The sequence below is a fragment of the Nanorana parkeri genome, unplaced genomic scaffold (genome assembly GCF_000935625.1).
Source record: "Nanorana parkeri isolate BGI_ZX_2015 unplaced genomic scaffold, ASM93562v1 scaffold4, whole genome shotgun sequence".
NCBI lineage: Eukaryota > Metazoa > Chordata > Amphibia > Anura > Dicroglossidae > Nanorana > Nanorana parkeri.
Genome location: NW_017306272.1, coordinates 2,050,685 through 2,074,224, shown reverse-complemented (window position 1 = coordinate 2,074,224; position 23,540 = coordinate 2,050,685). Strand labels below are relative to the sequence as shown.

At 42.7% G+C, this 23,540-nt stretch overlaps 2 protein-coding genes and 1 long non-coding RNA gene across 3 annotated transcripts in view; 2 read left to right on the top strand and 1 right to left on the bottom strand.

The window, feature by feature from the left end:
- Positions 1 to 3,714, top strand: part of GALNT15 (polypeptide N-acetylgalactosaminyltransferase 15) — a 46,039-nt gene extending 42,325 nt beyond the window's left edge. The window contains exon 12 of the mRNA XM_018576392.1: positions 3,704 to 3,714. The gene's annotated coding sequence lies outside the window, so the exon portion shown is untranslated. The remainder of the gene's footprint in view (positions 1 to 3,703) is intronic.
- Positions 1 to 17,484, bottom strand: part of LOC108804590 — a 28,922-nt gene extending 11,438 nt beyond the window's left edge. The window contains exons 1-2 of the long non-coding RNA XR_001942369.1: positions 17,472 to 17,484; positions 5,474 to 5,539 (exon numbers count right to left, since the gene is read on the bottom strand). This is a non-coding gene — a long non-coding RNA (uncharacterized LOC108804590). The remainder of the gene's footprint in view (positions 1 to 5,473; positions 5,540 to 17,471) is intronic.
- Positions 13,802 to 23,540, top strand: part of OXNAD1 (oxidoreductase NAD binding domain containing 1) — a 56,965-nt gene continuing 47,226 nt past the window's right edge. Inside the window, exons 1-3 of the mRNA XM_018576404.1 lie at positions 13,802 to 13,909; positions 14,246 to 14,312; positions 19,638 to 19,744. Coding sequence (XP_018431906.1) covers positions 14,253 to 14,312; positions 19,638 to 19,744 — 167 coding nt within the window. The 5' untranslated portion in view covers positions 13,802 to 13,909; positions 14,246 to 14,252. The remainder of the gene's footprint in view (positions 13,910 to 14,245; positions 14,313 to 19,637; positions 19,745 to 23,540) is intronic.

Genomic DNA, 23,540 nt, shown 5'->3' with positions numbered 1-23,540 from the left:
AGTAAAAGGGGGAGATTAGAATGCTGCAAACTTTTATTTAAAGAACTACACTGGGCACAAATACATTTTATTAACCCTTGTGGTGCTCCAGGGACCAGTCCAGGAGCTGTCTCGGAAGATCAGGTGAGTATAACTTTTTTATAACCCTAGGCAAAAAAGACCAATGAAGCCTTTCATTGCAGGGGTAGCCACACTGCAAGAGTTAATACAAGTTCTGCCAGGAGTTTTTCTTTGAGGGTGAAAGTCCAATTTAAATAGTTTAGTGTATTTCTTTCACACTTTCTTACTTTTTATTCCTATGCTGCCCATTGCCTTTTCTCTTGTTGTGCATTATTTTTTCTTTGAAATTCTATAATGGATCTTGCTGAGTGGAACATTAGATGTCATTTGCTAGTACCTATTAGGAAGCACAAACGTGGAAGCATTGATTTGTACATGTTCTCCTCTATGAAATCTGGACTGGCACAAATTTCCCTTTGATTTGCTGGGGTTTGTTAAGGTCAGCTAAGACAATGAGAAAAAAAAATGATTAAAACTAAAATTTAGTTCATGCCGCCTTGTCCTCATACTTATATTATTGCCCAGACAGGAACCGAAAAGTACTGAAAATACCACAATTGTATGCCACATCCTTGTACAAATACTCAAACACGAAGATGTGGGTGTTACAGAATACAGCCTACAAATACCATTGAATGAGGTTCTATGCATGCCTGTTATGAATAGTTGAAGAGGAAGAATCTAATTTGGAGGAAATCCTTTGATTTCCCGCACAGAGTCTAGAAGAGAAACAATGCGTCTATAATAAAGTGAGTGAGCAGCTGTGCTTGAGAAATAACATTCAGGTTAGGTTTACACCTAGGCGATTTATCACGCGGATTGGGTCATATTCACATTAAAGGAGAACTATGAGATGAGTGATTTCCACTCACCTCATAGTTCTAGCCGACCTGTGACAATGAGACTATCACAGGTCAGCTCAGTAGATCGGGAGGTGAGCGAACAGATACCGGCATTCGCTCACCTCTCGATCCTGTCAAGGCTCTCTGCCGTGACAGGGGAGGGGCTGGATTCCCCCCTCCCTGCTCCGATCCGCCAGCGCTGACTGGCGGATTGGACGGGGGAGGGGGCGGGTACAGCTGGCTCTGCCTCTAGATAGGCAGAGCCAGCTGTCACTCACACAGCTGGGTGGATCTCGACATCGATGTCGGGATCCGCTCCGGCTGTCGCGTCTCAGTATACCACGAGCTGTAGCTCGCGATATACTGAGCTTAGGGTGACGGGAGGATGCTAGTTTGTGTCCTCCTGTTACCCTAAGGAGAACTATGGGGAAAAGCCCTGACCCCATAGTTCTCCTTTAAAGTCAATCGAGTCTGTTCACACCTTTGCAGTTTGTTGCGCGGACGAAATCATCTGTCGTGCGAGAAGGTGCAGGAGCGATTTTCGGGTGGTTGTTGCACGGTTTGGGTCCCATAGACCAGTGGTCTCCAACCCCCGGTCCGCGGACCGGTACCGGTCCGCGGATCAAATGGTACCGGGCCGCACAGTCTCAGTGCGGTTCGTTGGGGAGCACTGCCATAGACATCTCTTTTGATAACCGCATGGTTTTCAGGCTAGGTTCACACCTAGCCGCACAGTCAGGAGTCGCACCGGGCAGAATACTCCGCCTGTGCTTCTGAACTGTATCGCAAAAAGAAAGTACTTCTACCTTTTTTTCTGCGATTGCCAGACGCGAAGTAACCCCATTGAAATCAATGGGGCCGCGCGACAATCGCTGCCTGCATTGTACAGGACCGCATGACACCCAGGACGCGCATCCCAGGTGTCTTGCGGTGTAGTGCAGGTGTGAACCTAGCCTCAATGAACAGTCGCGCGATCGAACACGCGCGAAAACAGCTTGGCATCTGAATCGCCTAGGTGTGCACCTAGCCTTATCATGGTTTGTGTAACGCATCAACCATAGCTCCTCACTTCCCTTCTGCAACAAAGAACTCTGATGATGATGACATCATCTGATGACATCTGATTTACTATGAGCACACTTGTCTGGCATCCAATAGGCAGAGTTTTAGCAGACGGACTATTGTGGCAGCTCCAGCAGTGTGTGTTGTATCGCACACTTCCAGAGCAGTTGTTTTTTAGCTTTATGTGGAGTGTACAATGTGTACGCTCCACATCCAAACTCAAGTACATGTGTACCGCACTTTAGGTATTGTTACACACACCGGAGTGAGAGCATTCATTCTATGGCCATTATTTATGGTTCACTCTAAATTGATGTCCTGTACAGGTCGCATATGGACAATCTGGGGTACCAAAGTTGTTTGCTGTTTCACAGGCACAACCAATTTTGAGGCATGCCATGGTTGGTATCTATTTACTTATCATACCCTTATCTTTTAGATTTATCCACATAATTGGGTATTATATTGTGTTTGTGTGCACTAAAATGTATTTAACTGCAATTTTAATGGAAAATTTGGGTTGCATAAACTGTTGTGCTAATATTGTGTGACATAAAAAAAATGCCACTGCCTACATTTTATTTTACGGGGTCTTGCTTTCAGAAAAAAAGACTATTGTGGGTGGGTATGTAATCAATTTTCAGGCCTATAATGAATGCAGTGCAATGGTACTTACAGAATGTTCTAAAAAGATAACACTTTCTCTTTTTAAAAAAGAGAACAGGAAGCATACCTGGTTACCGTTTTTTTTCTACATAGAAAAGTAAAGTAGTGTTAGCACCGAGGCAAGCACAAAACATACACATTATTCCGGTGCAAACACTATAGGTTGGCGGTGTGTGGCTGACTTTCTTCAGGCAGCCTTGTCTTTCTATAGTCTTCGGTTATCCAACCATTACTTAGTTGCAACATATTAAGCACCCCTGGCGCACCTTTAGCTGTGCAGGTAGGCAATTGGACCATGAGATGTAAGGTTAAGCATCCATAGGACCCTTTTAGGTGAGTAGGAAAAGTAATGGACTATGAATTATGATATTAAGCATCCATGGAATCCCGTTAGCTGTCCAGGAAAAGAAAAAGGACTGAGGTGGGATATTAAGCATCCATGGAATCCCTTTAGTTGAGCAGGAAAAAGAAAGGGAGTGTAAACTGTGAGACCAAACATCACTTCAGCCGTGCAGGTAAAGAAAGGGACTAGCACTAGATCGAAGCTGGCATCTTCTACGTACATAACATGTCTGTTATGCTATGGAAGCATAACAAACATTGTTAGATGCGAGACCCCATGAAGCAACACGATTCAACCCACAACCTATCACACACACATGCATCCCTTAAATTCCAGGGTTGAGAACGACACAGTCACGTGACACACTTTGCAGCCACTCCCCGCGTTTTGAGGCTGCCGACGGGATGACGTCACGAACCCGGAAGTCACCAATGTCATCTTGTCACCTGATGCCGGTAAACCGGCATGTTACTGGAAAGGCACGATGACAGCTGCTGAGAGGTCAGTGTTGTCTCCGGTGTCTCTTCTATCTGTCTGTGCGTTCATAAGATGCTGTACGAACGTCAGCATGTCCTGCCTGGCAGGGTTATGGTGGGACTTTTAGGTCCCTGACAGCTGGGAAGACGCAGCTTGGTGGAAACTTAGCAAATCCCACTGTCCCTCTATCCTCGTATTTTTTTTATTGATGTGGAGATGTGCTTTAATGTGAGCCCTAACCGGATGAATTGAGTTTGTTAAAGTATTGTGTATCAAACAATTGTGTGTTTTTTGTTATATAAATACTGTGTTCATCCTTTATTATCATTTGTTACATCTCAGTGATGCCGATCACCTGCAGGCTCTTTAGGCCCTATTCACACTTTCATTTGGGGGCAGACTCAGTGGTGTTTATGTGAACAGCAGCAGGAAGCACTATATAAAGCAATGAGAGGCTGACAGCGCCCACAGACATTTGCGTGTAGTCGGACAGGCGGCGATTTCCCTTGGATGTTCACTTCTGGATGCAAACAGTTTGTGTCCAGGGCCGATCATCTCTTGGTGATCGCAGCATGACTATACAAAATGATTACATGCAAATGGCTTTGGGCAGCGTTATACAAAGCAATGGCAGCTAACAGCGCCATTTGCATATATTTAGACATGCAGTGGTTACCTACAGATGATTGCCCTGGATTCAAACTGCTTGCACCAAGTAACGATCATCTGAAGGTAATGGCTGCATGTCCGATTCCATGCAAAGGGCTGCGGGTGGCGTCAACCTCCTCCCAATCAATTCATGATTTGCTGGGGTTTGTTAAGGTCAGCTAAGACAATAGAAAAAAAAATTAAAGTTTGATTCCTGTTGTGAATGAAAAAACCTCCACATCAATGCAATACGTTAAAACAAAGGATGTCAACGCAAATCAATTTGTGCAATTAAGTTCAAGTGCATTTAGTGTGCATCAATGCAAACTAAAGGCAATGGTCGTTGTGTGAATCCAGCCTTCTACTAACCTTATTCCATGCTCCCGCATGCTCCCTTCCAGCTGCACAAAATGGACTACAAAAACCGCAATCTACAGGGCTTTAGTCTTTATTGGCCAGTCTATGCATTTCTGGTGTCCGGTGGCTCATTAGGTTGTAAAGTCGTAGGTGCATCTTTAAGGCCCCTTTCACATGGCCGGTCCAATCGGGTCCACCTGTCAGTTTTTCAGGCAACCTGATTGGATGCCTAATGCAAGTCTAAAGGCAGCCGTGTGTAAACGAATGAGCGTTCGTTTACACCTGGTTATCCCCCTGTCTCTAGCCGAGTCCTTAGTAACAGACAGATCAGAGATCCATTTCGTCGTGCTGGATCGGGGGTAATCTGATGTAAACAGACACATGTCAGATTCCCCCTAGACCAACATTCGTCTATGTTCGGCAGCTTCTGTTTTTTTTCTCCATCGCAAGGTGTAGGAAAAAACTGTACGGACATGGATGTCACAGTCGGTGACATCCGCTCCGTACTGCTGTGATCAGGAGAGGATCCGTGTGAAAACCTTGTGATCAGCACGTGTGAAAGGGGTCTAAAGCAGAACAGAAAAGTATTCTTGAACCTTGTAGTGGGTCTACCCCGCACTGCAAGGGTCATGTGCTTGTTTTTGTCTACAAATTAACAAAGTTATACTTACCCGATTCTCCAAGATGGCTTGCTCTTAGACTGGTCCCTTCCCCACCACTGCAGTTTTCTAAGTGCAAACCAGCTTGGATGAGGGTGAGCATAACTTTATTATTTTTGAACCTAGACAAAAATGAGCCCTATGACCTTTTCCATACAAAATCAAGGGAGTGACTGGAAGAGAAGTGGCCATTTACTTGAGCCATATTTGCTTTGTAGCGTTGAGCTGACACTTCTATGCTGGTAGAATCTGATCGGCACTTTCAACACTTAAATGAACATTTCATTATAATTGGTTATAGGGTATTGGAAGACACTTCTTGTTCAGTAACTTTTCCATTTTGCTCATATTTTAGGTACTTCTTGTCAGCGTGATCTGTGGTGAACATGATTAATTTGTGACCTTTCAAGACTGACAAGCCTGGACTAAAGGTTAGTTGTAATTGACTGCACATAATACGCTAAAATACTATTTGACAAAGGAAGCCATGACATTCATTCTTGTTATAGAAAAATAGAATTTTTTGTTGTTGGGATCTTGACTTTCAGCAATGATCATGATAGGAAGGAGCCCAAAATACTGTTGTATTAGGGTACCTGTAGACATTATATCCAGAGTGATGTGGGGATAATAATTCTAGCATTTGAAGATTTCTTTTTTTTTATATCACTAAATGTACACACACTAATCCTATTGATGACCTGCAGAGCTGGATTCATTGCTGCACTCACATGAGAAAGCTGTAGGTTATCAGAAAGAAGAGGCATTGCTATGGTCACCAGTGACCCAGAACAAGATGAGAAAAAATAATGGCCCACCAAACTATGGACAGGAACAAGATAGGTATGTGGTTAAAGATGAAGGCAAAGTTATCCTTGCAGTGTAGTCCCCCTCTGCACTACTGCTCGTTTTGTCTAGGGGATGATAAATAAGGGCCTGATTACACATAGTGTGCCTCACCGGATCAACACAGGTCACCTCTAGGACCTATAGAAAACAGTTGTTTTCTATGTTTCCCATTTACACTACAATGCAGTGGGCGGTGTGCATATTATTGCAGTGCAATGGATCCCACTGCAGGTCACATTGATACAATATACACTACTGGAGCTGTCACAATGCACTAGTCTGTCTGCTGAAATGCAACATTTCACTGTAGGGACTAGTATGAATGGGTTCTAGAAGAAATTGCTGTGTTATAAAGTAACCACCGGTCCAAGATCACTCCCCGATAGATCATCATCTCACATTTTGTTGTATTGAGATTGCAGTCCATCACGAGAACGAGCTTGGAGCAGTGGCTACTTTACAACACACACAGGGACCATGGGGAACAAAAGTAGCCACCCTCCAGAAGGAAGGACAGTGTCAGCACCAATTCAGAGATGATTTGAGAATCTACAGCTGAGTGATACACAAAGAAGGTATATTTTGTTAATAGTTACGGTACTTGAATGCATTTTTAAGATTTAACTCCTGAGTTTAGTGTCACTTTAACCCTTGCAGTACAGAGGGTAACCCACTGCAATGGCAATATATTCTCCAGCCTGGACTTCAACTTTAAATATAAACAAGAATGTCATCTTTTATTTGCTATGAGGTCCGAGCATCCTTTGCAGATTTGTTATTTCAAACACATACCTCCAATTTATATGGAACAGAAGTGTTCTGTATCGACATTCCCTAATCAAATGCTTGTAACTGATTGGTGGCTTATTATAAAAGAACAGGTAGCAAACACCTAACTGGATGATGTGGCCTACACAACCAGTTTTCTCTTTCAAAGTATTTTATTAATTTTCCAAGGTAGAATAAAACAATTAAAATAGCACACGATGCACAATCAGTACAGCATATACTTGCATTTCAGATTCTTCCACATTAGCATAGTCAAGTAGTAGGAGGGGATCACTAGAAGCCATACACACAATATATAATAGTTCTGTAAAACAGAACATATCTATCCACCTCTTCTTGCCAATTTATCCCCCATCAGCAGAAACAAAAATCAAAACAGTCTGAGAGGAATATCTGGCGTAGGGATCCACCTATGTCTAAAGCAAACCAGTTTTCATAAATCACCCCCTTTGAAGGAAATGTATGCACACGCACACACCTCTGCATTCCAGGCAGTGTTTCATATCTCTCTACATGCAACAGGAATTCATATATAACACATTATGTCCTCTTGAACTTCACCACAATTAAGTGTTAACGCAACACTTGATAATTGATAAATACACCAATTATACATGGAAATATACGTACCAACTGATACATTAAAGAGACCATGTAACTACACATAACCTTTACTTTTAAACACTTGGGGTTTTGTTTATTATGTGTACTCGCATCTTTACTAGTCTGTTTTCCAAAACAATTCTTTTGTTTTTTCAATTATTTTTTAATTATAATTTTTTTCTAAACAATAAGTCCCCATTCATACTTACTTTTGGGACAGTCTCATTAATTCCTCCGTGAGACTCATGTGAACCCCTGCAGATGGGAAGTGCTATACAATGTAATGAAACCTGACAGCGCCTGCAGTCTCTCATGGCCTTTCGCATGTAATCAGATATGCAGTGATTACCTGCGGCTGAACGCAGACGGTTTGTATCTAGGGGCGTTCATCTGCAGGGAATCGCTGCATGTATCTGTTCACAAAAATTCGCAAGACTGCTCCAAACTCAAATGGGGCTTAAAGATTTCTAAGGATCCGACACTTCCAGAAGTGTTGAATGGCTTGTTGTACTGCCCCCCACCTGCTTTCCCCCTCCCTTTTTTCTCACATCCCTGCTGTGTGTGAGCTCCCTGCTCAGTCTCCCTTCTCCTGTGGCAGCAATATCTGTGCTCACATTGTTAAACTGATAAAGGCTGAGCAAAACATTGAAGATTTAAATGTGCCGAGCTACAACAATGAGCAATACAAAAAAAACAGTAATCAGTGACTCAGTAAATAAAAAAAAATGGATCAGGTGTGAAGTCTATAAATGTTCAAAACTGTGAAAATGTCCATATATAGCAATAGTGATGAATATTTCTTGTTCCTTCACCAAATGCACCACACCAGATATAGTGGTGCTCACCTTATTGATAGATCCCAACAAAAGGTCAAATCAGGCAAATCCCTTCTTAACAAGGGGAGGGGCCCCTCAGCTCCAATCACTCACAGATGTCCTCCAATGATGTATTCAGACCAGCAGACAGATCTATATATCACTTCTTTTATATATGCACATATATTCTAAAGCTGGATCAGAACAAAGATCATGTGACCAACTGCTCAGTAGCACCTGAGGATCTAGTAGCACCTAAGGAACAAAGGGCCCTGGTGCAAGATTTTACCTCGGCCCTGACCACCATACCCTCTGACCGCACCCAACCCGCCCCCTTCACAAACTTGTAGGCCCATGCGACTATGCATCCGCCAATGGGGGGGGGGGCAGGACCAGCGCTCTCTGGGGCCCCCCCCTCAAGTACTAGTATTCAGTGCTGCAGAACTTTGACGTTGCGTCATGCAACACTGTACCGAAATTAATTAACACCAAAAGAAAGGGGTATTTCTGGTGTTTTATTTTCAACTGTATAAAAAAAGTTGGGGAAAAAAACGTTTCCCTGTGTTGTGTTATGAAACATACATTTTTTGGTATAAAAGATGGGGTGGCATCAGGAAACATGTCAAGCCTTAAAATTGCCTGTGCCAGCAAATCTCCGAAAACTACCATACCCAAAATTGGCCATAGGCAACGCTTTACAGTATAAGCTTTTACTGCTCATCCGTTTAGTGATTGATAGCCCTAGAACTATTGCTCTCACTCCGCAGCTGCGGTGATTTGTAACGTGTGGCGGAATCGTTTTCCACATGTAGGCACACCTGATGCATGTTTGTATTCACATGTACGTGGGGGCGGGGGACTTTATAAAAAAATGTAAAACATTTTTTTGTATGTTTATTTTTTACATAACTTTATTGCTATCGCAGATGGGGCTAAGACGCCCCCTATGTGGTAGCTGATGAAGCAGTAATGACGGAGAGAAATGATTGTGACACTGGAAGTGATGTAATGCACATCACTTCTGGGTCCAGTGATTGGGGCAGAGATCAGCCGCTGGGACTGTGCCGATCTCCCTCCAGTCTTAAGCCCCGTTCTCATTGAGCGATTTATCACGCGGTAATTCCCGCCATATCGCGCTCCAATGCATTTCAATGGGGCTAAGGGTCCTGCTGTTGCGGGTCGTGTGTCGCTACAGCAGGACCCTTTTTGGAGCGGATTTAGCCGCGATTCAAGCTTGCTCAATGCAAGCTTGAACGCGATATCGCGCGGCAAATCTTGCTATATCGCGCAATATGCAAATCGCGCGACAAACGCGCGATTTGCATATCGCGCAGTGGGAACGGGGCCTAAGAGTACAGGCCAGCCGTGCCAGTCCCGAGCTTGCATGGTGGACAGTGGAGCCGGAGATAGCCAATGGTGGGATGAGGACAACACTCCCACGTAACATACAAGCGTTTGCGTGTCTCTATAGCCGCCAAACGTTTATATGTAAACAGCCATCACCGGCTGTTAAGCGTCCGCTGTCTGGCCGTTTATTTTCAGTTGGCCAGACAGCAAGGGGTTAAAGTGAAAAGCTTTCTCAAATGCTGATTAAGGTGTACGTTTAATAAACTGTGATAAAACTAGCTTTATCACGAGTTAACTTTACTCAGCAGATCTCTTTGTTTTTCTCGTCTGCACAGAGGCTGTTTAATAACCTGCGAAAAGAAAACTTATCTCACGTAACAGCTGTGAAAGGCTGAGATAAGTTATATGAGTGATCAATTGATGACGGAAATGTGGGGAATGTATTCTGAGCTGCACAATGACATCCTTTGTGATAATCTGCAATCCTCCTGACAGGATCGTAGTTTAATCTGCCAAACCACCCATTAACAATATTACAAAGCACCGCTATAGCAAAGTGCAACAGTTATTTCACCGTTAAAATTAAGAAAATTGCTAAAAAACAGGATTTACATGTTCTGATTTGAACTGCCACTGTCACTCTCATGAGGGAAGGTGTGTCATTAAGAAAGACTTCCCTCCTGTTCCCTCTAAAGGCTGTGACACACTGCAGGCGAAGCGATGTGAAGCAAAGGGAAAAAAAACCCAACCTTCCACTTCGCACCGCAGCTTGGCTACACTGTAGTTTGTCCGGCACAGCGGAGCTCGGGATCGCCAGCGGCAACGGAGTTCCGGTCCGATGCAGTCAGAAAAAATAGCGCGTGCTTGCACTATTTTTTTCTGACTGCACCGGACCTGAAAGCAGGTACTAATGTACCATGCGTTCCCGTGCGGCTGACCGCACTGCGGCCGGAGGACGTGGCTGCGGTGCCATTGAGATCAATGCACCACCATGCCGCCTCCCGCCCCAAAGCAAAGTGAGCCGTGCGTATTGCGATCCAGTGCGTTCCGGCCTGAATTTGGTGGGTGTGAACTAGCCCTCAGCATTTGCAGAAACAGTTCGTCATTTTTTTTCTTTTGTCTTCCATTGTAAACCTATCCCACTAGATTTATTACACCATGTTGAAGTTTATCAGATTTATCTTTTGATTACAGAACACTCTCCAGTTTTGCTAAAAAATGTGAATGAGTGAAATGTGGCTCTTGCTTTGATTCTGATTTAGCTGTGGGAATCGTGTAAAAGAAAAGCAGGCGGCGTTATTAGTGAATCATGCCGTGGTTGCTGATTGTTAATCATCTCCGAGCTGAATGGCGGTGTTACTCTAAAGTGAAGCGCTAGCATTCTGTAGGTTGTAAATTAGAAGGTGTGCTGCATTTCTAATCTGTAACTAATGCTCATAATCATTGGTGCCGGTTTACTAATTGCTGGATATTCTGAATTACAGCTGGGAACAGCCAGTTCTGTGAGCAGTCCTGTAAATTCAACACAGTAACTCATTCTGTGACAAGCAAATGGCCATTTCATTATTTGTGCCAAGGAGGAATAATGTGATTGAAGAGTACTCTCTCTTGAGCTACTTCAACATGTGCTGTAATCATCTCCTGACCAATTTCCCGTGTAGTGCTGTCTATAGTTGAGGGCTTGATGTAGCCTGATTACAAGACAATTGGGGTCATTCAGGCGAAGCGCAGTAACCCGTAGTAGCCAATCAGGTTTCAGCTGATTGTAATTAGGGCATTTAAAGTAAACCTGTCAGCTTTTGAAACTAACCCCCCACCCTCCCCTTTTCCACAAAGTAACCAAGAGTAAACAGCACAGCATGTCCACTGTTACCTTTGTTGGCTAGAAAAGGTCTTGTATGTCAGCCTCTGTCATTTCCCTGACTTCCCCAATAAACACACACACACACACACACACACACACACACACACACACACACACACACACACACACACACACACACACACTACACACACACACACTTGTTTAGTGGCCATAGATGGAAGGCCATAGAAGAAGGCTTAGCCTAGAAGTCGGGCCCTTGGTGAAAGTGAAGCTAAGGGGTGGGGGTCTGCTCTCAAGTTGAGCTTTTAGTTGTAGATATTCCAAATTGTTCACATTAAAGTTTAACTTAAAGTTGAAGTTTGGTTGAATGTAATGCAATCCCCTCCATATCACTTATTTGTGGTCAGCATTATGTTCAACAGATATTTATGAGTGGTATTCTTGGAACCGCTAACTCTGCAAACGTGTAACCTAGTGGCCTCCAACTTCCTTGTCTTGGGTCAGTTCAGGAATGCTAGTGTGCACTTAAGAATAACAAAATACAGACTTTGGTGTCAGTTTGTCTCCTATTTGGACAAGAGTTCAAAAGCAATGGCAGCTATGAGAATGTCCAGTAGTATGAAAATGACTTATGGAGTACCTAGGGTTTTGCAGTCCAGATGGTTCAATACCAGAGAAGACATAACATTCAGAAAAATATATGCTATGGGAATAGCAACTAACCATTCCGTGCCTTTTAGTTTTTGGAAGAAGATGTATTATGTGGAAGGTAAGCCATTCCCGGCAGCTAATACAGAGACGCCCGATCGCTTGAATGTAAAGCTCCCAGCTGGCCGGGAAGCTACGCATCGAGTGGATTTTTCAAGCCCTGATTATTAATAATAATAATAATAATAGTATATTATTATTAGGGTTTTTTTTTTATAATGCAGTTTGTGTGAATTCCATAATTTTACTTGGTAACAGCCTCAAGAAATCCCAGGTACAGCAGCCCTCAGACTGGGGGCGTGAGGGGTAAAACTGGAAGCTGCATGCACATCTGCTGACAGTGAACATTATGACAGGAGGAAAGAGCAGAGTGACGGATGGGTGGACTGCTGCTGCAGCTCTTTCACTTACAAATTACAGATGGGGGCAGGGAGGTGACTAGTCTATACTGAAAACCATAGAAGAGAAAAGTCAGGTCAGCAGGCAGGCTGTGCTTTGTGCAGGGTTGTGTAAATGTCAGGACTATTTGCCTGGGGTATCTCTTGAAATCAAGGAAATACCAAGTGGAGATAACCTCAAATTATGTATTTTTGGGTGATGTTTGTACAATTTGCCTAACATTATTGCCATCAATAAATAGTGATTCTAAATAGAGATCATAAAAAAACCCCCATAAGCTATAAAGTTTATTATGAAGTCGTATCTGGTGTTCTAGTCTCCTTTTTGCCAGATAGCGTTATTAAATTGTCTCTCCAGAACAGTGTTTCTTGTTTGTGTGTGTTTTTTGGCTACTTCTCCAGGATTTCTGATCATGCATGAACATTGTGCGTTTGCCAGAAAAAGAGATGCCAAGTATTAATTAAATATTGTTGGCAATTGTAGAACTCTATGGCACAGACGTTCCTTAGTTAATACTCCATCTCAGATAAGCAGCATAGTTACCAGTCCAAGACTTTCATAGCCGAGCAGTTCTCTATGCAGATTTAGATAGATATGGTCCCACTCCACGGCCATCATTTAGGCAATTGTTTTAAAAATCATCTTTCACATTTTTGCTCGCAATCCGTGGTACTTAGCGGGGGGAGATTACAATTCTTAATTGAAATTGCATTTTGCAGCTCAGTATGCAGATGCCATTATTTAATCGCATTAATTCCAGATCAGTTTTTGGTTTGGTTTGGTACCTAACTAAATTTGAGAATGTTTTGCAAGAGAAATAAAGAAATCTGGCAGTTTATTCTCTTTGTACAACATGGAATATATGCAGGAGGCATTATATTCTACTAACCCAACACACCTTAAGGCCCGGTTCACACCTGAGCGTTTTACCACGCGCAACAGGTGAAAACCCATGTTTGCCTATGGGCATGGTTCTCACCTGCGCGTTTTTACCGCGCGTACGATCGCTCGGTAAAACGCCGTACGCCCAAAGAAGCACATGAGTTTCTTTTGGGCGTATTAACGCCCGTATCCCGCTGTATCCATCAGGATACAGCCGGATACCCCCGCGTTTGACGCGCGTTTCTTTTACCGCAAATCGCTGTAAAACCGCACAGTAAGAAACGCGCGGCAAACGCGAGTTTCCAATACGCTAAGGTGGGAAACCAGCTTAAACAAATGCAGGTGTAGCTTTAAAATTGATACATTACAGCTGTAAGCTTGCACAGAAATAAATACATAAAAAATCAACTGCTTATATAGTGTGTATGTGTGTGTGTGTGTGTGTGTGTGTGTGTGTGTGTGTGTGTTGCATTTTCCACCTCTTGTCAAGTGCTCAGAGGGACTACTGGAATTTTCACTGGTCAGTTGGCCTCATTGCTGTCGAGAGCTCCTGCTTTGTGCTCTGGTACCCTGAATAGGTGGGTAAGCTGTCTGCAAGCACTATTAAATATTGTTTGAAAAGTGATGTGATGGCAGTTCTGTTGTTCTAGGATAGAGATGCTCATCGAACTCTCAAACAGTAGATTTTGTTTCTGTTGTACAACACCGTCCTTTTTGTAAGTAGCCCTACACCGTGTAGTTCAGTATTGACAGCAGAATTGTTTCTGCTGCTCGTGGGTCTGGTGTGCTATAAAACTGTAACTGAGACAGCTATTTAATAATTCTAAGTTGCCACAAAAGGAAACATGCAGAGATTGTTGTTGATTACCGAAGAACTAATTTAAATTCCTGACTGTGGATTTATTTGATGATAGCAGGAAAATGACATCACAAAGGATGACGGATCACTTGGAGAGGACAGCGAACAAGTTCAGGCAGGAGGTGAGTGGACATCTTCATAGTTCATAACATACGCCTTTGCTTCATTGTCCTTTTTTTTACTTTATCTTTTTTATATTTCCTCCCAAACATTTTTGCTTTTGTGTGGGTAGCAATATATTGAATTACCTGCAGAGTATTTGTTAGACTCCATTGTTTAGATTTCCGCACAGTAGTTTGGATCTCTCCCCCTGCCAAAAGGCCTTCACCAAGTTGTCATGCTCTCACACCTGTAATCCCTGGCTACTGTTTATTCTAGATTATGTCAAATCCACCATCATAGTATTGGGCCAAAACTGGAAATTTTGGTAGGGAGATCTCTCTTCTCAAGTTCCCGAGAAGTATAGAAAGCTGGCATTCCACTAAATTTGCCAGAAACCACGCAATACTGCAGCACCTGTTTAGGGCAGAGTTAGTTCTTTAGCATATTATTAACAAAATGAACATATTTTCTAACCCAGGTTCCATTGTATAATATAGAGCAGGGGTGTCAAATCCAAACTTACTAAGGGCCATACCCAGGGCTGTGAATAAAATCATGGTTGTGAATAAAATCATTCTCCAAAATATACATTGAACTTCTTTCTCATATGTACGGAAAGCCTGATAGGTCCTTAAAGTCACATGGTCAAAGACAAAAGTGAAAATCCGTTTTCTGGTACTGCTACTGATTTGCTGACTCTTGTGCAATGTCACCCTACTCCCCATTCAAGCTCTTTTAGCAGAGGTTATGTGACCAATATCTTAGCGATCATGAGGCCCACAGCTGAATGAAGCCTGCAGTCTCTTCATGAATGTAGGCTGTTAAACAACTTCTGTGATTGCTTATTGTTTTAGGGCTGTAGGATTGGTAAAACCAGGTGATGGTGAGTTTTAGCCTATAGAGCATATTTAAAGTGTATGCAAAGCCAACTTTATTTTTCTAGTTCTAGAGAGTATATTTTTTGGGGTTTTTTTTGCTGCTTCTGTCCCACTGCTGAGACTTGCTTTCATTTCCTGTGCTGGAGGCACAATAGGAAATCTCTCTAAAGTTTACAGAACTCCCATAATAGAAAGGTCTTACAAGAACACGTGTTGCAAGAACTTCCCTCACCCCTGCTTTAGTGACAACTCTAAAATTTTGACTTTTTGCCTTTACAAACACTTTAAGGGCCCATTCACACTAGGCCGGCTGCTAAAAAGCTCCATTTAAGCAGACAAGCTAGTACGTTGAGGCAGCTTTGGCACACTGCCCTAGTGTCATTGTTTTTTAATTTTTTTTCTTTTTTTTTTAACTTGATTGGTAGTGTACAATATGTACACTCCATTCAGGTCCCCTCACAGCTATGCAATGTACTGCCGTGCAGAGACCCACGTTGGCATCCATCGTTCTGCAAAAAAATAATGTAGCGTGCCTGTCTTGTTCTGCAGTGCAGCACACCGCCCATCTTACCCGTGTTGTGGTGTGAATGGGACATATGGTAAAGAATTGTTTCCTTTCAGTCTTTGTGTATATATACACACACACACACACACACACACACACATCGAGTACTCTAGAAGCTCCACAGATAAGTGGGTATGTGATGTTATATAAAAAAATAATAAACACACAAAAAGAAACCATAAAGCCATGAATATTGCTTGAGTGTGCTGCCATGTATACAATAAGGTGACCATTAAACAATAGATTGAATGATCATACTAAAACAGAAAAGCATGTGGGTGTTTTGTCAATGTGTTTGTATTCTATGTTAGGGGAATGGCTGAGTGTGTGTCTTCTTTCATGGACTGTCAGCATATGGAACACGCAACAGAACACACTGATTTCATCACACATGAGTGAAAACATTCAGCTTGCAGGAACAATCACCATCAGGTCTAAACTGTGCACAAAGCACAAATCAAGCACAGCTGTATGCAATTACATATCCCTTTTAGTTATGAGTACCGCCACTACATGTAATAATGGCTAATGTCAGATATTTATGTTTCCCAAACAGAATCAAATCAATACACAAGTCAAAGTGTAACAAAAGAACGTAACACGTTGTAACAGGACCTCCAGTGATCTAAGATGCCAAAGTCTGGACCATATTATATAACACAGAACATTCACTTTTATACTATGGTTAGTTAGAAAGTTATAGAGATTACTATACATTAAATGAATATGTAAGCAATCAATGTAACTACAACTATAATTATTCTAGCTATGTGTCTTCCCATAATCCCCTGTGGCACAGATTTTTTTTTCACTCCCATTATGTGAGCTTTGTGAGCTTCCAGTTAAGATTGATTACTGGACATAATCAATTTTAAAAAATCCGACTGGCTCTTTTAATTAAGAGGGCTTGATCACACATACTGTGGTGACCTGTGTTTTACTGCACCGGATCAACCCAGATTCCCGCAAAGACTCATAGGAAACAATTCTTTAGCATATGTCCCATTCACACCACAACACGGGTAAGATGGGCGGTGTGCTGCACTGCAGAACAAGACAGGCACGCTACATTATTTTTTTGCAGAACGATGGATGCCAACGTGGGTCTCTGCACGGCAGTACATTGCATAGCTGTGAGGGGACCTGAATGGAGTGTACATATTGTACACTACCAATCAAGTTAAAAAAAAAAGAAAAAAAATTAAAAAACAATGACACTAGGGCAGTGTGCCAAAGCTGCCTCAACGTACTAGCTTGCTATATATATATATATATATCTCGAAAAATCCGCTCGTCTGACCGGCACGGTTCTGTGACAGGAGATCAAAGGGAGTTCAGTACACGAACTCCCTTTGATCTCCTCTCAGTCCCCGAATTGTAAATTGCAAGACTATAGTCCGGTAATGCTGACTGGTGAAATTTTTGACTGACTGGTGAGACACTATCAAATATATAATTTTTTTTTTTTCTCTTTTAAAAAAAAAAGAAATGTTAACTTTTTTTTACGCACAGTCATCACGGAATTGAGGAAAATGGTGACTCACCATTGTACCCACTTTACAAATGCAAATCTCTTTCTCTCTCTCCCCCTCCCTCTTTCATTGCTATGGTTTTAAGTATCAGGGCAAAATAAAAATCATCTGGTCCTTAGCAGGTCTTTAAAACTAGGTCAGTACAACTTCAGATGAACAACAACACATGCCATATTACACCTTGTCATTCCTTATTTTACAAACCTAAAGCCAAAATGGGGAAGTTATGTGTGGAAAAACTAAGTAGACCCTTACTGCTTCCATAGGAATTAAGAGGCTAAGTAGCAGCCAGGTGCTGCTAATCAAATGTCCTTGATTAATTAATCATCAGCAAGTGTGACCACCTCAATAAAGCCAGTTTAAAGGTGCCCATACACCTTACGACCATCGCAAGACTTTTGTCTTGCGATGGCCGTATGCTTCTTGAAAGCCCGTACGATCTGCCCACCTTGGACGGGCAGATCGTACTTGCGATCATCGAAAGCCCGCCCCGCTGAGGGGCGGGCTTCCGATGACGGCAATGCAGAACGGGCAGTGTGCGCATGCGCACACCGGCCCGTTCCGCAGCTATCGGGCGAGCAGGCTAGAAACCCGCCGAGAATCGTACGATTCTCGGCGTGTTTTCGAACATGTTGGCTCGACAAAAGACGTGCGACCGTACAGTAGAAACGGTCGCACGTCTTAGTTCACACTGCTCGATTCTCGTACGATCGCGGGATTTTGCCCGATTCTCGTACGAGAATCGAGCAGTGTATGGGCACCTTTAGGGTTAGTTCACACCATAGGCAGTGCGTTCCTTTCAGATTCTAGCCGGAACACAGTGCCTCGCAGTGCGGCGGCTCACTTTTTTGCCTGGCTGGAGGGGGCGTGGTGGGCCATTGAAGTGAATGGCACCGTAGCCACGCCCTCCGGCCGCAATGCGATCGCCCGCACGGGATCACAAGGCACATTGTGCCTGCAGTGCGGCCCGGTGCGATCAAAATAGTGCTTGCGGCATTTTGATCGGACCGCACTGCAGACACAATGTGCCTTGCGATCCCCTGCAGGCGATCGCATTGCGGCCCCCTCCAGCCCAGCAAAAAATGCGATGCAGTGCTTTCCGGCCAGAATCGGACCAGAACGCACTGCATATGGTGTGAACTAGCCCTTAGAAGTTTGCTGGCCTGGAACATTCAGGTATGTGTTTAATACAATGCCAAGGTGGCAAGACATCAGCAATTATCTTAGAGAAGCTAATGTTGCTGCTCATGAATCTGGGAAGGGTTAGAATCCCATTTCCAAACAATTTAAGGTTCATCATTTTTATAGTGAGGAAGATTATTCACAAGTGGGAAAACATTCAAGACAGTGGCCAATCTCACCAGGAGCAGGACCAGCAAATTCACCCCAAGGTCAGACAATGCAACGCTCAGAGAAATTGCAAAAAAAACCTCTAAAAGTTACATCTAAAGGTGCCCATACACTGTACGATTTCTTGTACGAGAATCGCGGGAAATCCCGCGATCGTACGATAATCGTACAGTGTATGGAAGGCGTGCGACCATTCCTACTGTATGGTCGCACGTCTTCCGTCGAACAAGCAGGCTTGAAAACCCGCCGAGAATGGTTAGTGGCCTGCTTGTTCGACAAGTGTCGAACAGGCCGGTGTGCGCACGCGCACACTGCCCGTTTGCAGTGCTCGTAAGCCCGCCCCTCACTGCGGTCATCGGAAGCCCGCCCCTCAGCGGGGCGGGCTTTCGATGATCGCAAGTACGATCTGCCCGTCCAAGATGGGCAGATCGTACAAGCTTTTAATAAGCTTACGACCATCGCAAGACAAAAGTCTTGCAATGGTCGAAAGGTGTATGGGCACCTTTAAACTCTGCAGGACTCAGTTAGCATGTTAAAGTTAAAGCATGGTGATGGGGGGATGATGATTCGGGCTTGTTTTGCAACCACAGGACCTGGGCACCTTGCAGTCATTGAGTCCGCCATTAACTCCTCTGTGTACCCAAGTATTCTAGAGTCAAATGTAAGGCCATCTGTTAATATAAAATATTTAGTCCCTCACAGATCTCAGTAAAGCGCAAAGAGGACAATTTGAAGACAATTAGCATATATGAAGACACAAAGAATTACATTTTTGTGTATTGTGGTAAATAAAAGATCTGTCCTACCTACCATGTATCTTGTTATACCAGTGAGTACAATAACTATAATAGGAACCTCACAGTCATTGTATTACGAAGGTTATCACCTCAGTTTTACATGTCAGGATTAAAGTGCACAGGTATGGCCATTCTTCACAGATTTACTAATGGAGTGTTTTAATGTCTTAGGCTTTTATGTCCTAGACAATATGATTAACAATTCACTTACTTCATCTTGCAGGTTATTTCCCCGGCAAAAGTTTGCGGGATTACCAGTGAGTCTGCTACTGTGAAAAGAGTGCGGCTGTCTGTAGAAAACAGTGAATTTACTTTTAAAGCAGGACAATGGTGAGCATACAACTTCTTTTTTTTTTTTTTTTTTTTAAAGAGAATCTGTCATCTATTACCTTAATGGGTCAGTTTTTTCCCAAAATGTCCCTGTTTAGTGTTTCAGTACTTGGAAAATCCTGGAAAGATACATCTTACTTACTTCTATTAAGTACTTCAAAAGTGATAAGTGAGGCAGAGCCCGCTGTCACGTAGGCAGCCGGGGTGGATCCCAACAACATTGTCGGGAACCTTCCTGGCTGTGGTGCAGCTCTGCAGAGGTCAGCTGACTTAGCCTGCTATCTGCTGACTTTGGCTCACAAGAGCACATTAGTAAATGTACTGCTGAGACCCACAAGACAAGTAAAGCTAAATAAAAGGATTGGCTTTACTTCTCTTTTAGGCTTTGAACCCAGACATCATATCTGTAGAACTCCTAGAATCGCCTTCTGCTTTAGAGAAACATCAACACTTGTACAGTCATACACTTGGCAATATTCAAAGCTTTCCATCATCTTTTGGATTCCCAGTTCTGAGCCACCAAATGACCAAAACCATGGAGGAAATACATAGCAACCACAACAATGCCGGCCTAACGCTGTTTGCAATGAAATTCTTTTGCATTTTCAAAAAACCAAGAAATAGTGTCAACCATGAGTGGCAGATTGCTTTGGACTGTTCAGTTATTTTTTTTCCCACTGGCTTCCAAAATTGCCAAGTGTATGTCCATCTTTGCTTTTGAAACCCACACAGGTTTAATGAGTACAACATAATAAAAAAATCACTCCTCATGTTCGTTGTACATAAATATATGAAATTCTGCATCTCCTGATTTCCAACATAAATGTGCTGTATGTGTCCTATTTAGCCCCTAGATGGTGCAGTGAATATAGCAAGTGTATGACCAGCAGTCATGTACTGATGTATAGTTGCTGAGCTTGTTTGAGCTTTAAACTCCTCTTCATATTCAGTACATATGCAAACTGTAACAGACACTTTTCAGACTTACTGGAAAATTACTGTGACACTGTAGCTGATCCTAAAGTTTTTCCACTGAGATGAAAAAAGAAAGTTGTTAATCATGTGTGTGCTGATTCATTCTATGTAGAAGGTATGTCCATCCCGCACACATGCCTCTCACCTTGTGGTTTCAGGGATGCACGGGCAGTGGTGTTGCCTCTTGTAATATAGTATGAGAGAAGGCCAGCTCTCTGTGTTACGTTTAACAGCAGTGGCTAACGTCACGTTTCAAGTGCATGTAGTACTTCTTTGTCAAGGCCTGATCCTGCATGCCCTTCAAATGTGATCCTGGTGATTGCTGTTATTCATTAAAAGAGCTTGCTTAAGTCTGTTGCAGGAGAAGTGGTTATGGCCACTGCCAGCAACATGCAGAAGTCTTTACACCCATTCTGGTGGAAGCATCTACTTGTCAATGACTATCCTTAAGACATATAGAAGACGTACATAGTGTGAAGAGGAGATGATTAAAAAGTTAAAACGAAGGGCTTTTCTTATTTAGTACTTATGTAGGCAGAACATACATGAAGCACTATACTGTTTTTAAAAAGAACCTCGGGTATTCTTTGTGGACTCTTGTCTTAGTCATCAGTGAATGGTCACTGGAACACCCAAATAAATGTTCTGGGTACTGCATGGAAGCTTCTCAGAAAAAAAAGCAGGCACATTGTCGCCAAGCCCCCATTTCCACCTGAACATTTTGTCACGTTTCCCAAAGTGCTGTGCTGTGTTGCCTGTTGCTTATAGCTTAGATCTGAAAAAAAAAGTACACAAGCTCTTTTCAGTCACAATCGTGTGTTTTTGTCACCATAGACATCAATGTGAGCGCCTGAAAAATGCACATTTGTTTTTTACATGATTTTGCACCTAATAAATCATCTCCACCTCATAGTAACTCGCTTTCCATTGGCTAAACTAAAAATGCTCAAGTCTCAAAACCCCCTGAAAAACTTGCAAAAAAAACCAAACATAAAATACACTTAGCTCAGGTGAGAATGCCGGCTCAAAACTGTATTACAGCTGTGGTGCCTGAATTATAGACTGTTTTTTATAAAATATATATATATATATATATAACACACACACTACTGTGGAAAAGGTTTAGGCAGATGTGAAAAAATCCCGTACAGAAGAATGCTTTTAAAAATATATATTTTTGTTGTTTATTTTTATCAATTTACAAAATGCAAAGTGAGTGAACAGAAGACAAATCTAGATCAAATCAATATTTGGTGTGACTACTCTTTGTCTTCAAACTAGCATGAATTCTTATACTTGCACAAAGTCAGGGATTCTTTTGGATTAGAGTCAGGTGAATGATTAACCATTCATACCAAGCAGGTGCTAATGATCGTCAATTTCATATGTAGGTTGAAACAGTCATTAACTGAAACAGCTGTGTAAAGGTGCCCACACACCTTGCGATAATTGTACAATAATCGCGGGAAATCGCGATCGTACGATTATCGCAAGGTGTGTAGAAGGCGTGCAACGACTTTTATCTTAGGAACATGTTTGAAAACCCTCCGACAATCGTACGATTGTCGGCGGGTGTGTGGCATGTTCGTAAGATAAATGCCGCACGGGTCGGTGTGCGCAAGCAGCATTGCGGTCATCGGAAGCCCGCCCCTCAGCGGGCGGACTTGCGATTATCGCAAGTACGATCTGCCTGTCCAAGATGAACGTACGTTTTTTTAAATTACCTTACAACCATCACAAGACAAAAGTCGATGGTTGTAAGGTCTGTGGCCAGCTTTCGAGGCTTTAAACTGGGTGAGGACATTTTCATGTCACAGGTCATACACCATGGCAAGGCTGAGCATAGCATAAAGACACAAGGTAGTTATACTGGATCAGCAAGGCCTCTCCCGGGTAAAGATTTCGAAGCAGGCTGGGGTTTCAAGATGTGTACATTGAGGACCGTAGACATAGTGGTCGGCCAAGGAAACTTAATGTAGCAGATAAAAGACACATCATGCTTACTTCCCTTCGACATCGGAAGATGTCCAGCAACTGCTGGAAACCAGTGCGACCCCATCTACTGTCCAAGAGAAGTCGGGCCAGAAGTGGTCTTCATGAAAGAATTGCGGCTAAAAAGCCATACTTCGGAGGTGGGAACAAGGCTAAGCGACTCAACTATGAAAGAAAACATAGGAACTGGGGTACAGAAAAATGGCAGCAGGTGCTCTGAACTGATGAGTCAAAACTTTAAATATTTGGCTGTACCAGGAGGTAGTTTGTTTGCTGTAGGGCTGGAGAGCGGTACAATAATGAGTGTCTGCAGGCAACAATGAAGCATGGTGGAGGTTCCCTTCAAGTCTGGGGCTGCATTTCTACCAATGGAGTTAGAGATTTGGCCAGGATCAATAGTGTCCTCAATGCTGAGAAATACAAACAGATACTTATCCATCATGCCATACCATCAGGGAGGCTTGTGATTGGCTGCAAATTTATTTAGGAACTATTTTCAGGATAAAAAAGAATGAGTCTCGTAAGTGATGGTTTGGCCCCCACAGAGTCCAGATCTCAAGATTATCGAGTCTGTCTGGGACTACATGAAGAAACAGAAGGATTTGAGGCAGCCGACATCCACAGATGATTTACTTTCCATTTTGTTAATTGATAAAAATAAACTAAACACTTTTATATCTGAAAGCATTTTTTCACATCTGTCTAAAACTTTTGCACAGTACTGTATATAGTTCCTGATTGTTGTTGATTTCTTTATATACTACAGTAGTATGTGCATTTTTATATATAGCTCCTTGTTATTGTTGATTCCTTTATATATTACATTAGT